The 15,182-nt window shown below is 55.6% G+C and overlaps 1 protein-coding gene across 1 annotated transcript in view; it reads right to left on the bottom strand.

Moving 5' to 3' along the window:
• The window catches only part of KIAA0930 (KIAA0930 ortholog), a 36,700-nt gene extending 33,229 nt beyond the window's left edge, over positions 1–3,471 (bottom strand). Inside the window, exon 1 of the mRNA XM_055329060.1 lies at positions 3,306–3,471. Coding sequence (XP_055185035.1) covers positions 3,306–3,369 — 64 coding nt within the window. The 5' untranslated portion in view covers positions 3,370–3,471. The remainder of the gene's footprint in view (positions 1–3,305) is intronic.
• Positions 3,472–15,182: the final 11,711 nt, after the last annotated feature.

Raw genomic sequence — 15,182 nt, 5'->3', positions numbered from 1 at the left:
GTGGCCTGACAGGAGGTCTTTCTGCTCGGCAAGCTTCAGCTGATATCCGGGCCCATGAGAAAGCCCAAGCCCTGGGAGGAAGTGTCAGGCTACATCTACTTTTGGTCCAGATGTGTGCATCACACAACATCTGGGCAGTGGACCTCCTGACTCTCCCCAGCTCAGAAAACCTGGAGCCCCAAAGAGCTGGCTCAGCCAGCCAGCTTGGTTCACCTGTTCCCTGGGATCGCAAGCAGTCTCTTGCACATAAAACCCCCAAATGGTGCTCGGAGCTGCCACGGCCCTGGCTGCTTCCAGCAGGGTCTTCACTTGGGCTGTCACCTGCGCACCTGGCGGCTCTCCCCTACTCAGCTGCCACAAGGCAGGATGAGGCCCGACCCTCCTTCCCCCACCCCCAACCCTGGCAATCAAAAAATGCTTCTAGCACAGACGCTGCTGAAGAAAAGCCTCAACAGTCAGGTTCGGATCTACAAGGTGCCTTTCATCGTGACAGCCGAGTGACAATCCCTGTGTGGGGGGACCAGCCGCTCTCTCCCATCTTAGACACTGTGACTCAGAAGTGACAACAGTGTGTCTGGGGTCAAGCGTCTCCAGCAGAGGCTCCCTGACACCTTCAAAACAACCTCAGAGAACATGGCATGCTTCTGAATGACCTCAGCTTTAATTACACGACAGCGACAATCTGAGAGGTTTAAATTCCTAAATCTAACAGGTTGTCACAGCTGTCAAGCAGAGACGAAAGGGTGAAGGGACCCGCTGCCCATGTAACAGCTCTGGCTTTTTCTGGGTCTCGGGCCAACCACTGGGCCCTAACTCTACTTTGGCATAAGGTCACATTTCTCACCTGATAAATGCAAGATGTACCAAGTGAGCCCCGCTAAGAGGTTGAGATTTCACTCTCCATTGACACCCTTGCCCTTAATTTACTAGTCCAGAAATTCTCCCATTTGTCTGCTAAGTGGTCCCTGGGCACCTGCTTTGCACTGTGCTGGGCACCGGGGAGACATGGACTGGCCATGACCTGGAGGGGCTCACTTGCTGACTGGGAAGACAGTCACACAGACCATCACGATGCCAGGACCAGCCTGACCAACCAGCAGACATGCACCGGGTACAAAGAGCCCAGGTAGCGGGACAGGAAGTAGCAGCACTGGAGCTGAGGTGTGAAGGGACACCTGTAGGTAGGTATGTGTGTGGAGCAGAGTAGTAGGGGTGGCTTTCCAGGAAGAGAAGACGAGAGGCCCAAAACACAGGGCATCAGAGCACTGCAGGGGCTGAGGTCAGGGGGATATGGACGGGGGTGGGGGGTAAGACAAGAGACCTTGTGTGGGAGCCAGGAGAGGACACGGTAACTACGGGGCATTTCCTTCCCCCAGATGCAGCACAACAGGCACAGCAAGGCCTAGTGGGGGACATCTGTGAGGCAGGGGAGGGACGGGGCAGGCTCTGGGGTCAGACTGGCCAAGGGTCCATGCCAGCTGTGCCACTTCTTCACTGACCAGCTCCGGGCAAGTCTCTCCACTCCCTGAACCTCCAGCTTATCTGTGACATGGGGATGATAGTCCTCTCTGGCAAAGTCAGAATCAAATTAACAGAGCACACGTAAAAGCACCTGGCACATAGAAAGTGCTCTGCAAACGTCAGGTCATTACTGTCCTTAGGGAATGGCCCTGCAGACTCCTTGGGATAGGGCCTAACAGGGAAGAGAAAGTGCTCAGAGGTCAGACGACAGTGGGAGCACGCTGCCAGGGAAGTGGGGAGGGGCTGCCTGGAGCTCCTGAGCAAGCAGGGCCCAGGAGCCTGGAGCAGATGGTCCCTCAGACCCCTCCCATTTCAGACATCCTGTGCCAGGTGGCAGGTACGCCTGCTAGGCTGGCACACGGCCTGGCACACAGTAGGTGCTCAGTGAACGTTTGCTGAATGAACTAATGAGGATCCTTCAATGTCTGCTCACAACTAAGCCCTGACACCTTTTCAGAAAAAGGCACCAGAGAAACACATTTCCTGGTCCATCCTTACTGGGCGGGCACCCGCACCCCTCACTGCAATGCCGGCTCAGGAGGAAATTCCTGGGGCAGGCGGGGCTGGGATCTGCACCCTGAGGGCACAGGGTCTTAGGCTAAGGTTAGTGTACCTCCTACAAAAAGGACGATTCAAAGTTATTTTCTCCAGGGCGTGGCCTGCTCAGGGGCCTGGAACCCCAGGGCTGCCACTTCCCTGCTGTTGTGTGACCTCAGAGGGGGATCTGGTGGCCCTTGGGGACTCCCCAACGGTGAATGATGGGGGGACAAGTAGAATCTCTAAAGCTGACATTCCCTCCTTCACAATGCTGTCACCCCCTCAGAAATCCCCTGCTCAGGCCGGGGTGAGGGTGGGGCGGGGGTGGGGGGCGGCTGACAATGTGGCATGAAATCATTCCCGCACCAAGAAGGGAGGGGTCCTTCCATGCATGGATAAAATGATAAACCCACACTACAGGGGAGGGGGCTCCTGGGCTTCAGTCTGGGCAGGATGCATCCGCAGCCATTACCTCACACCCAGCCAAGCAGGGAGACCCCACCCACACCTAAGAGTCCCAGGCTTTTCCAAACAATACCAGGCACCCCCACCCCGCCCCACCACACCCCACCCCACAGCAGAGGTATGACTTAGGGCCTCAGCTGAGCGGGAGGCAGCAGGCCTTGCTCCGGGTGCTAAGTGGGTGGATTCAGGGGGCCAAGGCCCAACAGGTCCCCAGTTAGAGCTAACGGGGAGGAGGAAATAAATGGCAGTGCGGAGAGGTGCGGGAAGACAAAGGCTTCAGGACGCTGGGGACCGTGGCCACCGCACGCTTGCAGGGAGGTCTGGCCAGGGCGCCCTGGGGGCCTGCCCCCACCCCGGCCGCGGGCTCAGGGTCTCCCCAGATCCCACGAGCACACTCCCTGCAGCGGCACTGAAGCCCCCGGGAGGGACCTGGAACAAACACGGCGGGGAAGGTGAAGGATGAACAGACGTACTCGAAAGGACAGACAGAGGGAGACGCCGAGTGACCCGGGAGAGAGGAAGAGACCCAGGAACATGAGTGTGCGGAGCCGCTCTTGGGACCAAAAGCAGAGACCAGGACACAGGGACACAGGAAAAACCTGTACGTGGAGAGCTGGGGGCGCATGGAGGAGGCCACGGCACGCAGAGACGGAGAGAGAGACACGCACAGAGACACGCAGAGACAGAGACGCGCAGGGACGCGCAGGGACGGAGACGGCGCAGGGACCCCCGAGGCGCGCGCCCCCCGGCGCCGGCAGCCCGGCCCGGCCCGCCCCACTCACCGAGGCCGCAGACCTCCCGGCGCAGGCTCAGGCGGCCGCGCTCCTCCGCTATGGCGCGCAGCATGCGCTGCAGCGAGCGCTCCTCGGCCTCGGCGCCGCCCGCAGGCTCGGGGGAGGCGGCGGCAGCGGCGGGGAGGGCGGGCGGCCCGGCCCGGAGCCCCGCGGGCGCGGGCGCCGAGGCGCAGGCCCGGCCCGGCGGCCGCGCAGAAGCCATGCCGGGCCCCGGCTCATCGCCCGCGCCGCGCCCGCCGGGGCCCCCGCGCCCCACCGCCCCCGCCCCCGCCCCCGCCCCCGCCCCGGCGCCGCCCGCCGCGAGCACCAGTGAAGCCACAATCCGCCTTTGTGCGCGTCGCCGCCGCCGCCGCCGCCGCCTGCCGAGCCCGGCGAGAGAAGCGCAGCTCGGCGCCGCCGCCGCCGCCGCCGCCTCCCGGCCACCGCCCGCCCCGCCCGGCGCGCCCCGGCCCCGCCCCGCCCCCGCCCACCGGCCCCAGGCCCCGCCCCGCCCGGCTCCGGCCCGCGGGGCCCCGCCCCCTGCCGCCGCCCGGCCGCGTCCCGACTCACCCCCGGACCGCCCCCTGCTCGCCGGGCCCCGCCCCCGACGCTGCCCGCCCCGCCCCCTGCTCGCCGGGCCCCGCCCCCGACTCACCCCCGGACCGCCCCCTGCTCGCCGGGCCCCGCCCCCGACGCTGCTCGCCCCGCCTCCTGCCTGCCCCGAGGCGCCTGGCCCCGCCCCCGCCCCCGCCCCCTCCAGCGTCGGGCGGGCGGGATCCCGTCCCCACCCCCACCGGACCGGGCCACTCTGGCTCCGCCCCCCTCCGACACCAGCCACATTCTTCCTCAAACGGCTGTCGGGCCGCCCCCTCGGCCTCCCGCGCGGTGCCTCCTGACCCTCCGTGGCCCCCGCCCCTACCTCCTGGAGGCCCCAGCCCCGCAGCCGTCCCGAGACCGATCCCCGCCCGCAAGCACCGTGCAGCGGCTCTGCGGCTCTGAGCCCCTCCCATCGCCCCTTCCGGGCCTATTCCCCGCCCCCTCTGCCCTCCTGCACCCCCCGCACCCCCGGCCCCCTCTGGTCCCGCACGAGAACACGTTGTCACCTGCTCCCCACATTGCTACACTCCTGGTCCGGGGGCAGGGGCCGGTTTCCGCGGGGAACATCCTCCGCAAAACCCAGGGAGAGCTCACCCCCTCCCCGCAAAGAAGTGTCAGAAGGGGAGCGATGCAAAGCCTGCCTCCCGCACGCGGTCCTTGACCCAGCGCAGGACAGGGTGTTGAGAAAGGCTCTGAGCCTCAGTGTCCTCGGCGGTGCAGCGGGGGTGTGTCCCTGAGTGTGGGCTACTAGGAGCGCCCCAGGGGTAGGGAGGTATGAGGTCGGCCTGGCATGTGATCCTGAGGAAGACGAAGGTCCAGCCGGGCACTCTTCCTGCGCCCACCTCTGCTGATAGGGGCAGGCCCCGGGGGGAAGAAACAGCCTGAGGCCTTCCTGGGACCCACACCTGCTAGCTCACTTCTGAAGCAGGTGGCAATGGAGAGTCAGTGTCTGCGGGGGTGGGTGCTCAACTCTGACCCATCTGGAAAGGTCCTGCCTCCAGCCCTCCCCCCCCATCCAGGGCCGTTGACCCTTGAACATCCCCGCAGGAACTGTGGTGGTCCACCAATCTGCAGGTTTTTTTCCCAGAAATACAGTACAGTACTCTAAATGTATTTTCCTTATGATTTTCTTGACAACATTTTCTGTCCTCTGGCTTACTTTACCAAGAATACAGCATGTGATACACACAAAAACACAACACAAAATATGTGTTTATCGTCTGCATCATGAATGAGGCTCCAAGCCAAGAGCAGGCTGTTAGTAGTTAAGTTTTGGGGGAGTCAGAAGTTATACGGGGGCTCCTAGAGTCTTGTTCAAGGGTCACGGTACTCTTTTCCCCCATCCTTGTAAAATGTGTTCCCTGATTTCCCATGGGTCCCAGTGTCACCTCCTCGCAGGGCCTTTCTGACCATCTCACCCTGCAGGCCCCCCCCAACCTGCCCCCGGCCCTCCTTCACCTACCCTGCTTAATTTTCCCTCAGCGCACAGCACTCCCCTCCTCTGACCCCACGCTGCACAGCTGTGTATTGTGTCTGATCTGATTCCTGCACACGCAGCTGAGTTCCTGGCATCTAGAACGCTGTCGAGCGCGCAATGGACATCCTGTAAATGAATGTGGGGTGAGCAGAGGAATGGATGAGAGAGCTGGGGCCACGGGGCAGGAGAAGAGCACAGAGGAGGAAATGGGTGGTCTGGACCCGGCTTCAGGCCTCACCGCCAGTTTTGTGCACTAGGGTGGAACATCTCAGGGCAGGGCCCGGGTCTGGCCCCTCTGTGCCCTCAGCGCTAGGCATGATGGGTGGGCGTGAGGGGAAGTAATGAAGCAAGTGGCTGGCCATGGGCTTGTCTCCCTCTCCTCTGAGCCTGTGTCCCCATCTGTAAAATGAGGTCGCCGGCCTCCAGTTCGGAGCCTGAACACCGGGGCTTCCGGCTGGCAGAAAGGGAAATGAGACTTGCTGAGGGCTCGGAGACTGGCCAGTCCAATGGCCATGTCCCTGTCTGTCTCCCCAACCTCCTCAAAACCCCCTGCCTGCCCCCCACTGCCTGCCTTTTGCTCATGCCGTTGCCCATGCCTGAAATCCTCTGGTCTCTGCCAGGCTCAGGCCCGCGTTGCTGGGAGGCCTCCTGGTTAGGCTTGGCCAGGGCGTTTGTGTTCTCATCTGCTTCAGAATCTCCACCCGCACACACGGCCGCCTCTGCAGACTCTGTGCCATAGAACCACTGTCGCAACAACTTGTGCTATTCTCCCCGCTATCCAGCCCAGGACAGGTGCCAGAAAATGTTTGTTGAATGAAAAAATGAACATCACTTGGCCCCCCCAGTGATGAACCACTCAGATCCCCAACATAGGGAACTCTTTAACGTCAACAAATGTTGCATTATATTTTGCACTTGAAGTGGGCATGGGGCAGGTTCTGTTTCTTGATCTGGGTGCAGATTATATGGTCAGTGTACAAAAAAATCAAGTTATAGACTTTTCTGCATATAAATATTCAGAATATAAGATAGAATTAAAAATAGAAGATTTAAAATCCTTGAAAAATGTTTGGTTTAAGCCTCATTTCCTATGACAATGAAAATGTTCTTTTCTGCGAATAAAATGAACTGCACTTTCAGAGAGGCCACTGAAGGAGAAAAAAAATGTGTGTAGGCAAAATAAGGTCCCCCATCGATGTCCAACCCGAATCCCTGGAGCCTGTGACTACATGTTACATAGCAAAATGGACTTTGCGGATGGGATTAAGGGCATGGACTTTGAGATGGAGAGATTCTCATGGATGATCCACGGGGGCTCAATCTAATCACATAAGTGCTTAAAATTGGGGATTTCCTGGCCACAGTCAGAAAGACACGTGACAGAAGAAAGATCAGATAAATGCATTGTTGCTAGCCTTGAAGGCGGAGGAAGGGGCGAGTAGTCAAGGAATGCAGGAAGCTTCTAGAAGCTGGAAGAGGCCAGGAAACAGATTGCCCCCTCCAGAACCTCCAGAAAAGGAACACAGACAGCCCTGCCTGCATGTTGATTTTAGCCCAAAGTGAGACCCCTGTCATACTTCTGTGGAACTGTAAGATAATAAGACTCTTATGCGGTTTTATTTGGGGCACTTACGTCGTTAGTCATGGCAGCAATGGAAAAACAATGAGCGACCCCGAGATGCAGGGAATCCCGAAAGCCCATGACCAAAGCACCTCTTTTCCTGAGTTCATTTTTGCAGACGTCTAGCGCTGGAGCATCAATAAGGCAGAGGTTGGCAAAGGGAGAAAAATCAACCACAACCCATTTGCTTTAACAGACCAGTTGCCGCACGTTCCCGCGTCCCTGGCTCCGTGCGCATGGACACAACTCTTGTCTCTGGCTCTGGTGTTTGGGGCTGAGCTGGTTCAGAAGGCCGATCGGTGCTAACAACAAATGCTCCCAGAGGACTGCTCTCCCGGGTCTTATGTGGCCAGGAGCCCCTGGCCACCAACCTTCTTTTCTCGAAGCTTCTGTTGACTGTGTAGTGGTGTGTGGATGGGCCCAGGGTGATGGCTGATATATTCCCTCCTGCCCTTAATGTTCCATGAACCTGGGACACCTGGGGGGCTCAGCGCTTGAGCGTCTGCCTTTGGCTCAGGGCATGATCCCAGGGTCCTGGGATTGAGTCCCCCATCGGGGACTTTGCTCCTCCCTTTGCCTGTGTCTCCGCCTCTCACCCTGCATCTCTCATGAATAAATAAATAAAATCAGGGGAAGAAAAATGTTCCATGGACCTGTAGCTGGACTCCCGATGGCTCATCTTTTCTCTGGGGCTAGGTCAGGCCAGCACAGCCCCCCACCCCATGGATGGATAAGCACAAGATAGGCAAGGGGCAGGTTCACTCCAGAGAACCCATTGAGATACCTCTCACAGTCATGTGCTTCCCGGCCCCACTTCTCCCTCCTAACCACTCACAGTTTTCCTTTTGCTGCAATCCCTTGTCCTAGGCCTTTTGTTTCTCTGGAAAATTAAACCCAACCACTCCCAGATCCAGATTGCAACACCTCCGGCCACAGTGGGGTTCTTCCCAGGTTTTCTCACCTGCTACACCACCCCTAGGAGGTTGGCACACCACTCGAGGGGTTCACCGCCCCCTTTCTTTCCACCATCCACCCGACACCCACAAAATATTTTCTCATCCTCGCTGTTGTCAGAAATTCCACCTTTAGCACTCCACTTCTTTAAAACAGATCCCTGCTAAAATTCCCCTGGAGGGGGTAACCTTAAAGTTATTTTAGGCAGCAGCACTGTAGCAGGAAGAAAGGATTCAGAGTTTGAAAGAGGACATGCCTGATGGGACTGGGGGTGGGGGCCGTCCTCACATTTCTCGAGGAATTGCTTTAGGCAGGAAGCTTCCTGATTGTGGACAAGTATCGTGTTGCCTTCACGTGTGAGCTCAGACAAGCATAACCTGGAGACGCTGAGGAATGCTCAAAATCCCCCCATATGTCTGCGAGATTTGAACCCTCACGAAGCAGGGGACAGCTACGCACACACGGTCTAGCATCAACGCATCCCTTTCCTGGTTTCAGGAAGGAAGGCCCACTGGAGAGCTGACGCAGGGTGATGAGCTTTGAAGGAAGACCTACTTCGTGGAAGTGCAAGGCCATGGGGTGCTGCTGGGAAGTACAATTGCACAATTGCAGGCCACCCAGGGACGAGGGGGCAGGCTGTGCTCGGTGTGGGCAGGGATGAAATAGGGAAAGAAATTTCACCATCCGGAGGGAGACCTGGGACCGACAGTTTGAACTTAGGCTAGTCCCTTCTGCTGCAGCGCCCTGGGCCTCCTGTCTGTCCATAAGGACGCGGAACCAGATGCCCTCCTGGGCCTCTCCAGGTGGGGTGGGTCAGGGGGCAGAGCTGGAGACCCTGTCCCCCCCTTCCAGATTCCCCCGGGTTCCTGCTCCCAGAGCTCCTGCTCCCCAGAAGCTGCTTCCCCCGTGTGTGAACACACGGTCCCCGCCCCCTCCGGCCAATGGAAACTATATTAACAACCAACATTATGTACTACTCAAAAACACAAAAATAAAATGGCAAAATGCAAATTAAGAGATGCTTCATTAAATACCTATGAGATGTATAACCTCCCGTCATCTCTATTTTTCTGAAGATTTTCCTTCTTTCTTTCTTTATTGGGGGAGGGGATTGAATTGACAAGCAGACTCCACGCTGAGAGCGGAGCCTGACCTGGGACTCGATCTCACCACCTCGAGATCACGACCTGAGCCGAAATCAAGAGTCAGTTACTCAACTGACTGAGCCACCCAGGTGCCCCTCTTCTTTCTGTTTGGTTTGATGATATTTATAAAAGTTCCACTACATTTGAGAACACTAGGGGGTGGGGGGGGTTAGATTTTTCTCTGCTCACATGGACTCTGAGAATGCCGAGGGGTTGATGGGAAATCAGAAATTAAAGATACTGATATATTTTATCTTATTTAACAAACGTGAATGCAGGACCTACACCTACTGTGGGCTGGGCACTGTTTTCTGATTTTGCAAACATGGAAGTTGAATTCTGTGCCTTGGGGACATCATTATTCCTCTTTTGCAGAGGAGCCAGCAGGGGACAGAGAGGTTGGGGGACCCATCCACAGTCGTCAAAGATTCAGGTAGCCGAGTAAATTCAAAAGCAAAACTCTAAAAATCCTTTCAGACTTTTGGGGGGCGGGGGGGCATTTGTAAGAGCACATTCGTGTTTGAGATGATGTGGGCAGAACCTCCAACAGCGAGGGTGCCTTGGCCACCAAAGGCCTGAAGATGGCTCTGTCCTCTGAGGCCCAGTGTGAGGCCTGCACACAGGTGATGCTCAGGGGCTCCTGGGGCTCCGTCCGTGAAGGGTCTGCCTTCGGCTCAGGCCCTGACCCCGGGGTCCTGGAATTGAGTCCTGCATCAGGCTCCCTGCTCAGGAGGGAGTCTGCTTCTCCCTCTCCCTCTACTCCTCCCCTTGCTCATGCTTTCTCTCTCTCTCTCTCTCTCTAGTAAATAAATCTTTTTTTTTTTTTTTAAAGGAAGGTGATGCTCAGTGGAAGAAAGAGCACTGGCCGCTCACTGGCCGCTGCGGGGTGGGGGGCGGTGAAGAACAGACTTGTAGACACCCGGCACCGGGCGGAATTCATTGCATCCAGCTCGTCTTACCCACACATTAATGGGGGGCCTGTCCTGACAGCATCCCCGTTTTATAGGATAGTAAACTGAGGCTCGGAGACGCCAAGTGGCTTATTCACAGGGCCAGGGTGCGGCATGTCTGGGCTTTGAGCCCATGAGCGTGGAGGAGAATGCTGCAACTGTATCTGCGTAATTTGGTCTAGCTTCGGTCGTACAGATGTATTTATTGATACCTACCTAGAGGCCAGAAGTACGGAATCAAGGTGTTGGCAGGGCTGAGATCCCTCCAGAGGCTCTCGAGGGGGACCCTTCCTGCCTCTCCAACCCCCGTACCTCCTGGTGCTCTGTGGCTTGGGGCCACATCTCCGTCTCTGCTTCTGTCGTCACATGGCCTCTCTCCTCTCTGTCTCTGGGGCTCCCCCCCCCCCACTGTCTCTTATGAAGACAGGTGACCGTGGACTCCGTCCACCTTAAACCCCAGGATGCTCTCATCTCAAGAACCTTAACTTAATTACATCTGCAAAGATGTTTTCTAAATAAGGTCGATCACCTTCACAGGTCCCAGGTAGACATATCTGGGGGGGTGGGTAAGGGGGCAGTAGGGTCCTGCTAACTTTGCAGGGGAAGCATGCACTCCATCTTCTGAATTTTTCCTCTGGGATCCCCCCGGCCCCCATTCCAGGGCACCTGCGGTGAGCACTTGAGCCAGCGCTGGCCCGTCAGAGCAAAACCTCTCTACGGCACAGGGATGGGTCCAGCTGGGGCCATGTGGGACTCTGGTTGTCTTTGCAGTGGGACCGTTACAGGGACAGGTGCTGGTAGCCACCCCGACAGCAGGGGGTGGCTCTGCGGAGCCTGGAGACCACACTGGGGAGAGCGGGGCTGAGATTTGGAATGTGAAGTCCAGGCTTTAAGGTACAGGGGCCAAATCACTGCCCTTCCCGCTCAAGCCAACTCAAAGGGGTTTTGTCCCTTGCTTATCTGCGGGCTGCGACCGAGACAGAAGCACACCCGGAGCGAGCCTTCACTTCACCAAGAGACGAATTTTGGTGGCACTCAGGACCCTCTTTGCCAGGGATGAAAATGAGGTGCCGGCCGTCAGCTGAGAGCAAGCAGGTGGTAGGGCCTGAGGAGGCTGCTCTTGCACAGAGGGAGGACCGAGGCCCAGAGACGTGCTTCTGTGTCTCTCGTGAGTAAATAAATAAAATCTTTAAATAAATAAATAAAGAATTGTTGATATCTCACCTTATTCTCTTCCTTTATCTTTTTTCCTGAGTATCTGGAAGTCAGTTTCAGATATGATGAGTGTCCACTCCTAAATACTTCAATATGTGCATCAAATTTTTTTTTTAAAAGATGTATTTATTTAGGAGAGACACAGAGAGAAAGAGGCAGAGACCAGGCAGAGGGAGAAGCAGGCTCCATGTAGGGAGCCCGATGCGGGACTTGATCCCAGGACTCCAGGATCACACCCTGGGCTGAAGGCAGGTGCCAAACCGCTGAGCCACCCGGGTGTCCTCTGTGCATCAAATTTTTTAAATGGATGTTTTTCTCCATCACCACAATATCCTCATCCCTGTCATAAAATTAAACCTTTCTTTGGGGCGCCTTGGAGGGCTCAATCAGTGAGGCGTCTGCCCTTCGGCTCAGGTCATGATCTCAGGGTCCTGGTATCCAGTTCCATGCGGGGCTCCTTGCTGAACCAGGAGTTAGCTTCTCCCTCTCCTTCCCGCCCCCTGCTTGTCCTCTTCCTCTCTCGCTTGCTCTCTTGTTCTCAAATACATTTTTAAAAATCTTTTTTAAAAAAATTAAATTAACCCTTTCTAAACCCCAGTCGCACTCACATTTCTCTTCCTGTCCCCCAAACATCCTTCACCAGCTGCTCCTAGCCAGGATCACGGTGATCCTCCCAACACGCAGTCTGAAGGCGTCACTTTCCCACTTAGCAGCCCCTGGTTTCCCTTGCTCAGCAGAAAGCTGGTGGCGCCCCCCCCCCCATGTCCCCTCCTGCCCCCTGCCTGCTGGTCTCCTTTCTGCTTCTCCCAGGACCATGTCCTCCCAGACGCCGTACCTCCCTGTCCGTGCTTCCTTCCGCCTGGAACTTCCCCTATCCTTCTTGGTCAGCCCAGCTGTCCTTCCCTCCCACCCCCACACCACCCAGGGCCCAGGAATCCCTGAACGTGTTCAACTCCTATCTCCTCTGACCTCTCGGAACCCTGTTTCTGCCCTGAACCCACTCCTGTTGTTCAGAGCACCCACCTTGGTCCAGGGGGACCCACTCTGGGCACGATTCCTTCTACCCCAACCAGCCTGCGACCACTGAGAGCAAACACATGTGTTTGCTCATCATTATCCCCCCTCCATCTGATCCTCAGCCGGGTTCTCATAACACACACTGAATCAGGGAATGAGTGAGCGAACCTGGGTGTGGGTGAGGTCTGCGCCATCCTCGCAGGAGCCTGGGAGCTCCTGCTGGCCAGAGGGGATGCGGTGACAGAGGGACATAGCCCCCCAAGGACAGGGCCAGCCGTGGAAATGCTGCTGCCCCAGGGTTCGTTACAAGGCACAGATTGCCCAGCGTGGCCACCGGGACACCTCACCTCCCTCACCCCTACCTCTCCTGACTCCTCCTGCCCGAGGCCCCGGAGAGAGGCCGCCCGGACCTACCCTTCCTTCTCTCTGCTGCTGCCCTCGAAGGGAGGGTTGGCTTTGATGATGGGGTGCAGGCAGGGCGAGTGGCTGCCAGGGTCCCTGTGCTGACCCGGAGCCTCCCTGCTGCTCCCCTTCAGCAGCCTGAGGGACACTCCAAACCCTGTCAGTCCTGCCCCCCTTTCCATCTCCACGGAATGATAGTCCAATTCCTCACCTACACCTGCCCGGCCCTGCGTGCAATCCAGGGCCTGCCTCCCTTACCCAGCTCTCTCAGAACCAAACGCCACGGAGAGCAGGGGCTGCCCTCCCGGAGGAGGAGGTGCTGACCGGAGGCCGTCTCGGGGCAGAGGGTTTGGGCCCAGCTTGGAGCTGGTGCTGAGGCCTGGAGGCAGGAGGTCCCGGGGAGACAAAGTCGGGGACAGGCAGGACCCAAAACAGGTGGCTCAAAGATGGGTTTCTTTTTGGTCCACACGGCACGTTAAAAATACTTGAGTTCATTGGAACAGAACTGACAGTCCAGAAATAGACCCACACATATATGGTTTAGTGGGGGAAAGAAAAGGCTTTTCCAGCAAACAATGTCCAGGTGCAAAAAACAAAACAAAACAAAACCCAAAAATCAAATTTTCACTCTGACCTCCACTACATACCAAAACAAATTTTTTGCATCTACGAAATGGATCATAGACCTAAATAGAATCATTAAAATGAGAAACAAGAACACATAAGGGGAAAAATCTTGGTGGCCCAGGAAGCTGTGCCCAGAAAGCACAGCCTATAAGAGGAATGATTGATACATTGGCCTTGGTCCAAATTTTACATTTTGCTCTTAGTGAAATGTATATCTAACAAAGGACCTACATCTGAAACCGTGTTTCCCAGCTTTTTTTCGTTCCCCGAGGAGTCCTGCTCAACATTTTTCTCCTAATTGCCCCCATGAATGTTTAATCCCACAGATGTCTGTTTCCATCCTGTATGTATGCCTGTGCCCTCCAATGAAAAGAGGATGCATTTTCCTCTCCTCCAGGAGCAATTTTCACCCCTGTGGGGGCACACATTGAAAATGTGTAATCGAGAACACAGAAAGAACTCTGACAAGGAGACAAAACATAGACAAAAACCCAACGTTTTTTTTTTTAAGATTTTTATTTTTAAGTAATCCCTACACCCAACACAGCTTGAACTCACAGCCCTGAGATCCAGAGTCCCATGCTCCACCGACTGAGCCAGCCAGGCGTCCCCCCAACCCCACTTTCTTTTTTAAATAAATCTTTCACCAAAGAAGAGATTGGGATGACAGACAAGCCCATGAGAAGAAGTGTGATGTCATTCATCGTTAGGGAATCAGATAGGAGACATCACTACAGGCACATCAGAATGGTCCAAATTGAAAAGATGGACCATTCCAAACGTCAGCAGGGATAGGGCAAAGCCAGGACTCTCATACTCTGCTGCTGGGGAGTATATGTGCATCCACATTTGGCAGTTTCTTTCTTTTTTTTATATATTTTTTTAAAGATTTTATTTTTTATCTACTTATTCATGAGAGACACAGAGAGAGCGAGAGAGAGACAGAGATACAGGCAGAGGGAGAAGCAGGCTCCATGCAGGGAGCCCGATGCGGGACTCGATCCCGGGACTCCAGGATCAGGCCCTGGGCTAAAGGCAGTGCTAAACCGCTAGAGCCACCCGGACTGCCCTCTTTTTTTTTTTTTTTTTTTTTTTTTTAAAGATTTTATCCATTTGTTCATGAGAGAATGAGAGACACGGAAAGGGAGGCAGACACATAGGCAGAGGGAGAAGTAGGCTCCCTGCGAGGAGCCTGATGTGGGACTCAATCCTGGGACCCTGGGATCATGCCCTGAGCCGAAGGCAGATGTTCAACCACTGAGCCACGTAGGGGTCCCACATCGGCAGTTTCTTAAAAGTTAAGCATTTGCCATCCACATGACCCAGCCATTTCCCTCCTAGGATTTCCCCCAAGAGAAACAACAGTTCACAGTCAGATGGAAACTTGTACTGGGAAATTTGCGGTAGCTGCATTGGGAATAGCTAAAAGAGAAAAAGTGGAAACAGCTCAGTGTCCCCCACCAGTGAACCGATCAACAAGTTGTACATCCTTACAATGGACTACCACTCAGCAATAAAAAGGGATGAACTATTAATACTGGAAACCACTTGGATGAAGTCATTATACTTATAATTACATATATATATATGTATATATATATATATATATAACATGTATATATATATTACATACCCAAAATAATTATACTGAAAGTAGTCAGAACATATTACATAGTTCCATTTATAAGAAATTCTAAAAAATGTAGGGATGCCTGGGTGGCTCAGGGGTTGAGCATCTGCCTTTGGCTCAGGGCGTGATCCCAGAGTCGTGGGATCGAGTCCTGTACTGGGCTCCCTGCATGGAGCCTGCTTCTCCCTCTGCCTGTGTCTCTGCCTCTCTCTTTGTGTCTCTCATGAATAAATAAATAATATTTTTTTAAA

This window comes from Nyctereutes procyonoides, unplaced genomic scaffold, assembly GCF_905146905.1.
Source record: "Nyctereutes procyonoides isolate TBG_1078 unplaced genomic scaffold, NYPRO_anot_genome, whole genome shotgun sequence".
Taxonomy (NCBI): Eukaryota; Metazoa; Chordata; class Mammalia; order Carnivora; family Canidae; genus Nyctereutes; species Nyctereutes procyonoides.
The sequence above is the reverse complement of the archived record's forward strand: the minus strand, read 5'-3'. Positions and strand labels throughout refer to the sequence as shown.